The 9,116-nt window shown below is 34.1% G+C and overlaps 1 protein-coding gene across 1 annotated transcript; it reads left to right on the top strand.

Annotated features, from left to right (window-relative positions):
- Positions 1 to 5,378: 5,378 nt before the first annotated feature.
- Positions 5,379 to 8,386, top strand: LOC110410834 (uncharacterized). Its single transcript, XM_021420725.1, has 3 exons — positions 5,379 to 5,960; positions 6,807 to 7,222; positions 7,306 to 8,386. The coding sequence occupies exons 1-3, from the start codon at positions 5,507 to 5,509 to the stop codon at positions 8,206 to 8,208; spliced, it is 1,773 nt and encodes a 590-aa protein (XP_021276400.1). The 5' UTR covers positions 5,379 to 5,506; the 3' UTR covers positions 8,209 to 8,386.
- The last annotated feature ends 730 nt before the right edge of the window (positions 8,387 to 9,116 follow it).

Genomic DNA, 9,116 nt, shown 5'->3' with positions numbered 1-9,116 from the left:
TTAGAGTGAAAACTAGTAAGAGCGTTGGCTAGAAATATAAAGAGTGAGATTGGTGTTGTTAGTTATGAACTTAATTTGGTGAGTTGGCGTTACTGCTATGGCCTTAATGGCACCATTAAATGAGACTATGGAATGGAAGCCATGATATATAGACATAAATACGGTTATATTTAATGAGAGGTCATGGTTCGCGACCAGCTTGCTTGGATACAAATAGGATCATTTCTTTCCCAAAAAGCATGATTACTTGGTAGGTAATCGCCTTGCATTTCCAAAAAGCACACCAATTTTTTTTTTTGAAAGGCTGAGATTTTATTACTATAAAATTCTCCAAATGGAGACTTACAGGGAGCAAAGTCACAAGTGATTTGCTTGAAAACAAAATGAATTCCCAGTAGGGAGGGTTGGCAGAACATAGAAAAGACCTTGATAAGCCTCCAGACATCAATCATACTAGAAAAAGATAACAAAGAAATCAAAGCCAATATAAGCTTGTCCCTACTAATCTGGGACACTAAGACACTAAAAATGGATCACCAGAATTAATGTAGGTAAAATCAGAATAAAGATGGCAGGTTTAGGGAAGGTTAGTATTATGATTAACAAAGTATACATTGTGGTTGAATTCTCTCACCACCCCAGCTTTTGCAAGTTTGTCAGCTACCATGTTGGCTTCGCGCCTGATGTGGCAAAAAGAGATGTTTGTGATGTTGCGTAAGTGGGCTTCGATTGCATTTGACACGAATTTCAAGCGCCATGGAGCTTTGCTGTGATCACTCACCCAGCTTATGGCATTGGTGGAATCGCTTTCCACTTGCAACTGATGAGTACACCAACTTATAGTGTTCTTTTGCGAAAACAAGCTTTCTGCTGCATTTTATTTGAAATCATCTCCTATTTAAAACTTTGAAAATTAAATTGATTACATATATATATATATATATAGAAAGTAGAGACTTTGCAAATAGAAAGGAGCCATAAAAATTTTACAAATGAATTAAAATTTTTCCTAATATCCTTCCTTTGTTTCTCTTTTTGCAGATAATACTAATGTAAAGCGCAAAAAGGTATGCCTGGGTGGTCTAACAAACCTTGCCCCAAATATAGAAATTCCAGTCCATGGTTTAGCCAAGTAACCTGTATCATCCTCACTCTGTAACAGAACGGGTGGTTCTGATCATTCATCGTCGCATAAATTGTAGGTAACCATCCTACTTGCTGATATTAACTATTATTAATACCTAGCCTGGCCAAAACAGGAAGTAAGAAGAGACTGATAATAACAATAGTTTTCCATAAGCACCTGTTTTTTGTCAATCTGGAATATTGGATAAGTCCTTCTTAGTGCAATTAATTACCACAAAAGGGAAATGACATGCAATTACCATATCCTCCGGGGAAGTGCTGTCAGAGTGAATGAGTACTCACCAACCAAGTAATCACTTACATATAAAGTTATAAATGCAAACCTGTTACTGTCAAAAGCTCCCCAGCGCGGTTGTTATTTTGGTTGGCACAGAGCCAGGAGTTAGGTCTATTTGTGCTGAAGATAAATTTCTTTATTTATTACAAAGAATAAATCTCCAGTTTTTGTACGCACCAATTTGTTCTGTTTTCTTCTTTTACACGGCTGAACTGAGGGATCTTTTTTGCCATTAAACAAGCACAAGAATTGGTCGAAACTAGCCTCACATGTGCAGTCCTCTCTTTGTATATTGTCGAATTGGGTTCAATAGGCCAACCAGGCCAACTCAAAATTTAGCATCGAAGTGCATTAACCAACGTTTTAACCATTGCTCTTCACAACTTTTCATCACCATGAAGAAGCCATGGATTCTAATTGGATGCTTGTTGGGATCCGGGGAAGCTGACGATCTCGCTTTTCATGCTACTACCAGGCTGTAGAGGGTCGAATGATATTTACGTAGACAAGATATTTTGCCGAAGTTAAGCATTTTGCAAGGAATTTAATTGGATGTAACGGCCTTACTAAGTATGGTATGGTACTCTGATGGGAAGATTAGTTTCCCAATGTAATGACATTGCCAGCCCAAGAGGGAATGAGCTGGAGGGAAAGTCGAGAAAACAGGTCGGAAAGACACACCCCCCTCAAGTTAAAGAATAAATTTGAAACATTAAAAAATTATATTAAAAAATAATAAATTTATTCAATTTTATATTTTCATACATAAAAGTGATTATGTAAATTAATATTACATTCTTAATAAAACATCTTTAAACTAAACAAAGAAATGTAATCTTTTCAATAATCACATGTCTTGCAATCATTAGGAGTATGTGGAAACTTGAGTCACTTTACAAGAATTTTAATTGAATGCATTGTGCTTGCAGCATTTGGTTTGTCAAAATGACATGGGAAAGTCTTCCCATTGTAAACTGATTACAAATAGTAGAAGGAATATCATTCTCTCCTTTCATGGATGCAAAGTTACTTTCTCCCTGCAAAGGGAAAGTTACAACTTTAATTTATTCCCAAATTATCCTACCCATTTCACGACCCTCTCTTCTTTTTCTTTCTTCTTTCTTCTTCTTCCTTTGGCCGGCTATGCTCTCATCTTTTCCCTATTCTTCCTCCCCTAGTTGCTTGTAAGAACCCTAGCTGCTCACCACCACATTTCGATCAAAGGTAGAGACCAAGATCTGAATATGATTTGTTGACTGCTTTTGAGGGTTCTGTCCATATTTGCCTTGGTTGCCTGGATTTTTAAAGCTTGGACTTTAGGAGTCTTGGAGTGAAGAGAGGAAATCTTCACTCCTCACGGGGAGAGAAGGACTAAGGAAGATGGAGGAAGAAGTGGTAAGGTGGAGTGAAGATAAAACAAAATTATCAAAAGAATGGAAGTTGACCTTTGAAAAAAAAAAATAGATTAAAAGTAAGGATAGATTTAGGTTCAATTTAAATATAAAAATGGTGCCTTTGTTTAATTTAGTCCATTTTTATTTTTTAGATTTTTTATTTAATTATTTTAAATAGAAATTTAATTTTACTATTTTTGTATATTGATAAATAATATTACTATTAATATTATTAAAAACATTTGCTATTTATTTTTAAAAAAATAAAAAGAGAAATCATGAGTCAAAGAAGCTCAAGGAAAAAAATTATAAAGCTCTTTGAATAATGTTTTTTATTATTCATGTGATAATTCTAGGTATTATTATAAAATTATTATTTTTAATATTTATAGGTATTATTATCAAAATAAATATTTAGTAATTTTACATTTAAAATAAATAATTAGTATTCAAATATTATATTATTTTTGTTATGTTATTATTTATAATTTTATGAGATAAAGCTTGAAAAGTTAAATATTTACATTAAAAAAATTCAAGTTTATTTAATTTTATATTTTTTCAAATATAAAGATAATTTTATAAATTTATACTACATTTTCAATAAAATACTTTCAAACCAAACATTATAATAATCTCATTCTTTACAATTATTGTTTCTATACTAGATGCTGTAAAATTATCTTTTCAGTAATTAAATTCTCAGTAATTACATACCTAGTAATTACATTTCTAATAAAATACCAAATATTACGATAGTTCTCATATATACCAAATGTTGTAAATGTTATTTTTTTAATAATTATATTCTTAATAATCACATTTTTAATAAAATATAAAACATCATTTTAAAAATCTCTATCTAAAACCAGACTCAAGTCAAGCCAAACAAATTAAATCCTTTGATCAATAAATAAACCTATCTTAATGGTATAATAAATATATTTATTTATTTCCATTCAAATTAAAAATAGAGTTGAAAATCCCTTCTCTTTCGAATAAAAAATATTAATAGTATTCTACTACTCAAATAATTCTTATCGTCAAGTTGAGAAAGTACACGAATGAGGTAGAGATGACGACTCACCTGAGCTCATAACATTGCCTTCACACGGCTACCCACAGATTAACTTTCCAAGAAATTAGTGAGCATACTAAATTTGACTAGTTGCTCCTATATCTTTTACTCAACAGAGAGCAACATATTCTTTCTAGTCTTGGCATCAGAGATGATCGGTTCAGTGCATACATAAACATCTATGTTTTGCCTCTTCTTAATTCCAAGAGAAAATTATATGCTCCATCAACTTCTCGAGAAGACAGCTACTCTTGTTTGGCCTAGAAAACTTGTTTATCCTTTTACAAACAGCAACTTCTAGAGATAAATAAGTGAGGATGGATCTAGAAATTTTTCTGAATAGTATGTTTAAGATAAAACTCAAAAAAAAAAATTTTAGATTCAGGATTTGTTAGAAAAAATACTTAAATTAAATTTAATATAACTTTACTTAAAAGAATATTGTTGAGTACTATCATTAATAAAATTTTATTGTTATTATTTGAGATTTGAGTCTTGTAAGACAATTTCTTTTCTTTTAAAATATCTTCTCATGGCTAATTTATCTAAAATTGTAAAATTTGTTAAAAATTACTTTTCATTACTATTAATTAGAATATTATAATTAAATAAAATATGATCTTACATGGTAAATTATCATGTTCAATAACTAATAATATGACAATTTTCAATTCATTGATCAAAACTAAATATAAGCATTTACAAATTACATAAAATTAAATATAAAAATCAAATAATTAAATAATATATTTATAAAACAAAAAAAACTCATAATTCTAATATATTATTTGATATGCAATACTATTTTCTATTAACTATATTAAAATTATGAACTCAAATTATCAAATTAATAAAAAAATTTAGACATGAAGTATTTAAAAATTTTATTTGGGTTGAAAATTACTTAAAATTGAAACTTAAATGAAGTGTTTTGAGAGTAAAAATTATAAAAGACTGAAAAAGGAAAGGATTTGAATTTTTAAACAGAAAGAATAGTTAAGGTTTTGATTTTTTAATTAAATTTTAAATAATAATAAAAAATTTATTATTTTTATAATATTTAAATATTAATACATAAATTACTTTTTAATAAATTATTTTTATTTAGGGTCTTTGAATTTATTTATTAAATTATAAAAAAATAATAAATTTATTAATATATTAACTACTTTGCATACTAGATAAATAGAATAAAAATTAAAATATTTTAAAAAGTGATTGATGTCGTATGTCCGCCCATGCAAGTAAGTAGTAATATTTCTCATACTAACATGAAATGCCAGCATGCCACAGGATGCCGCCATCAGCAGTCTTTTCTGAGAAAAGAAGGAAGAGAAAACTTTCTGGAGATGTGGAGCCCCTTTTCTCTTCGGTGTCGGACCCATGCAAGTGGGAAAACGAGACTGAAGATATAAAAGAAGAAAAGGAAGGAAGAAAGAAAGAAAACCTTCCTACCATGGTGCGTGTGCAATCACAGGGAAAGTTCGAGGTGGCAACACTTGTGGAAAAACGATGCCTCCCGCTCTCATTATTTCTTCTCCCCCTACAACCCCACGCTCGGCAACTCCATTTTCCAGGGCAACAAACTCGCTCAAGCTTTAGGCCTCAGATATGGATCGACGCCTTCGAGAAAGTGTTGTAAGAGGGGACGTACCAAGCTTTCTCAAACTCATGCAAGAAGATGAAGATATCATTAAACAGACGGCACCAGGATCCCTCAAGACAGTCTTACACTTGGCTGCACGTTTCGGGCATTTGGAGTTGGCGTCAGAGATCACAAAGTTGAGGCCGGAGATGGTGGGGGCTGAGGATGAGAAATTGGAGACCCCATTGCATGAGGCTTGCAGCGAAGGGAGAGTGGAGATTGTGAGGCTCTTGGTGGGAACCGATCCTTGGGTTGTGTACAAGGTGAACCAGGAAGAAGAGAGTGCGCTCTTCGTGGCATGCGAGAGAGGGCAGGTTGATGTTGTTAAACTTCTGCTGAATTATCCCTGCAGGATGCTGATGTTGGAGGTGGATGCGCCGACTACTTCCCTTCATGTTGCAGCTTCAGCTGGCCACACAGGTAATTATTAGTTTTTGCTCTATTTTCAGGCTAAGCAATGATAGATTTCTGCATGAAATTAACTAATTACCACCTTGGTTAAAAGTACCAGAATGTCTTTATTGATAAAAAAGGAGAAAATCCTTTCTAAGGAGTTGCTTTTAATTATTTTGACTCATCTCACATTAAGAGGCTGATTTTCTTGAAAAATTCATGTGTTAATTAGTAGCAATCTTAACACTATACTTATATTATCGTTTTGGATAATCAAATTTTTTCCGTTATCCAAAGCAGGGGAATATATATACACTTCCCTTAGTTTCTAGTTTCTTCATAGATTCTTTAGTATACCAACTTCGTTTTCAAGTTAATAAGTAGTTCACTTTCTTGTCAGCTTGCAAACCAAAAGTAAATACCCATGAAAAAGAAACACAAAAGAAAAAAAATTCCATTAAATCAATTGGGAGGACCACAAGTATGAGAATAAAAAAAAAGGACCTCAAGTATGAACACAAGCAAGAGGGCCATATTCATTAATTATTCCTATAAAATGAATTAGTTGGAGGCCAGCAGGAAAAGTTGATTTTCTGAGTGAAATTAACAACCAGTGGCTGGTGTGTGTATTTGTTTGATGTGAGAGTGCAAGTGTGGCCAACGTTTCGACTTTTCACGCATCACAGTGATTGGAGACTATGAGACAAAATCTAATTGATTATTTGTTATTGTCAATAGTGATCTTCGCATGTAATCATCATCTATCATATTGAAAAAGTCATACTATTAAAAGCTTAAATTAAAAAGGGGTTCCTGTTTTTGTCCCTCTATCACCGGTTGTCCTGACCAAATTCCACTATGGGAAAATCGTAGATGTGGCGAAGGAGATTCTAAAGGCACGTCAGGAATTTTCCTGGAAAAAAGACAAGCATGGCTGCACGCCTTTACACCTCTCTTGCAGCAAAGGGCATTTGGAGATAACCCGGGAGCTTCTAAGGTTGGACGCGGACCTCTCTTCCTTACAAGACAATGACGGACGTACCCCGCTTCACTGGGCTGCCATTAAAGGCCGAGTGAATATCATTGATGAGATTCTATCCATAAGTATTGAGTCTGCTGAGATGATAACCAGACATGGAGAGACCGTTCTTCACCTAGCAGTGAAGCATAACCAATATGAAGCTGTTCGGTACCTTGTCGAGAATCTTAACATAACAAAACTGGTTAATCTGCCTGATAATGATGGCAACACTGTCTTGCATATAGCAACAGCTGGAAAACTGACTACGGTAAGACCTTCCACATCATAATTAATTAGCTTCCCATTTATTACAAAGAATTAATGTTGAGGGCACCTTTGCTTTGAAATCAGTTGGTAATCTATCTTCTGAAACTTGGTCTGGATGTAAATGCAATCAACCGAAAAGGATTCACTGCTCTGGACGTTGTTGAATCAGATGCAAGCAATTCTGGTGCTCTTGCAATAGTACCAGCATTACAGGAAGCAGGGGCTAAACGATGTGACCAATTGCCTCCAGGTTCACCAGAAACTCAAAACATACAGGAAAGCAGCCCAAGAAATGTCCCGTTTGTGAGGCCAAAAGAGGCACCGGAGACTCCTACACAACACCAACGCCGCCGCCGCCGCCATCGCAGAGACAAGCAGCTGGAGCTCCAAAATGAAGGTTTGCGCAATGCGCGTAATACTATCACTGTTGTGGCAGTTTTAATAGCTACTGTCACATTTGCTGCAGGGATAAACCCTCCAGGGGGGTTTAACCAAACCACTGGAAAAAGCATTATGGGAAGGCAACCTTCGTTTAAGGTCTTCATGGTTTGCAACATCGTGGCATTATTCTTGTCTCTAGGCATAGTCATTTTCCTAGTTAGCATTATTCCATTTCGACGAAAATCCATGATGAAATTACTGGCTGTGACACATAAGGTCATGTGGGTGTCCACGTCATTCATGGCAGCAGCTTATATTGCTGCCACGTGGACCATAATGCCACGTACGCAGGGTTCTATCTGGGTGTTGGTGGCAGTGGTTTCTATAGGGGGAGGGTGCACTATTGCTATATTTATGGGCTTGGCGGTGCTGCTGGCCTGGCATTTGCTTAGAAAATGGGAATGGAGAAAAAGAAGGGCAAAGAACGGAAGCCCCAGTAGCAGCATTAGTCGTGTTGAAGAGATGCAGATAATGAAGAAAGGTAGCCACGAGTCTACTAGCAATTCAGATATTGATAGCTCTGATCAAGGGTTCCACCCTTACTAGTGTACATTAGCTAATTTTTGCTTGACTGGATATGGAACCAGTAATTTAGTTGTTGATAACTCTGATGTAGGGGATATCACCCGTATAATTAGGCTACTTTAGTTCAATAATTGTGTATATAATTATAAACCCTATTCGTTAATTATTACCAGGCATCAAGATTTTTAGTTTCAGTTTAGATATTACTGAGACATGCATGTTCCCAAGATGACTTATATAATATTGACTACAATCAGGTTCTCTAATTGTTTTTATCGTCAACTTGAGCTGCAAATATCATTTAGGGGGTGAAAATATATAGAAACAAGAACATATTGTTCTAAGAGCATACTCTATATAGACAAGTGGTGGATTTGTTCACAGATGATGACAATAGTGGAGTTTTATACTCTATATAGACAAGTGGTGGATTCGTTCACAGATGATGACAATAGTGGAGTTTTATGGATTAGCTATGACTTTTCACAAGTTGAAAGTAATTTTTTATTAACATAAGGGCACAAACAATTGAGAAAAAACTATATTTTATATCCACAGAGGATTACAAGAAATCTTACGGGACCTGCATGGGGAAGGATCCTCATTGCTTGATTGCTTCCCATGTTCACATTCACTTTCTGGAACCCTTAATCCATTGGAACAACAGGGAAGTGAAGACACCTGCAACAAGCAACAAATAATAATCTAGGATTGATTTTTATATCATGTAAAATTTGACATTTCTTGTTCTTGGACATCTTAATACTTTTCAAAGTTAATTTTATAAATAGTCTGATGAAACTTTATCATATCAAGAATACGCAAAGGACAATACATATAGACTACTGTCCTGGAAAATTTTTCTAAATTTCTTGGAATTGATGTAAATTAACAAGAAGTTTACAAACCTTTGTAAAGCAACAAATGTC

This window comes from Theobroma umbraticum, unplaced genomic scaffold (assembly GCF_002168275.2).
Source record: "Theobroma umbraticum cultivar Fairchild unplaced genomic scaffold, ASM216827v3 scaffold_56.0, whole genome shotgun sequence".
NCBI classification, from domain to species: Eukaryota; Viridiplantae; Streptophyta; class Magnoliopsida; order Malvales; family Malvaceae; genus Theobroma; species Theobroma umbraticum.
The sequence above is the reverse complement of the archived record's forward strand: the minus strand, read 5'-3'. Positions and strand labels throughout refer to the sequence as shown.

Bases quoted from the DNA above. Each gene is read 5' to 3' on its own strand.
- LOC110410834 (XM_021420725.1), top strand. From the start codon at position 5,507: ATGGATCGACGCCTTCGAGAAAGTGTTGTAAGAGGGGACGTACCAAGC. The intron at 5,961-6,806 runs GTAATTATTAGT...GGAAAATCGTAG, and splicing joins AGCTTCAGCTGGCCACACAG to ATGTGGCGAAGGAGATTCTA. The intron at 7,223-7,305 runs GTAAGACCTTCC...CTTTGAAATCAG, and splicing joins CAGCTGGAAAACTGACTACG to TTGGTAATCTATCTTCTGAA.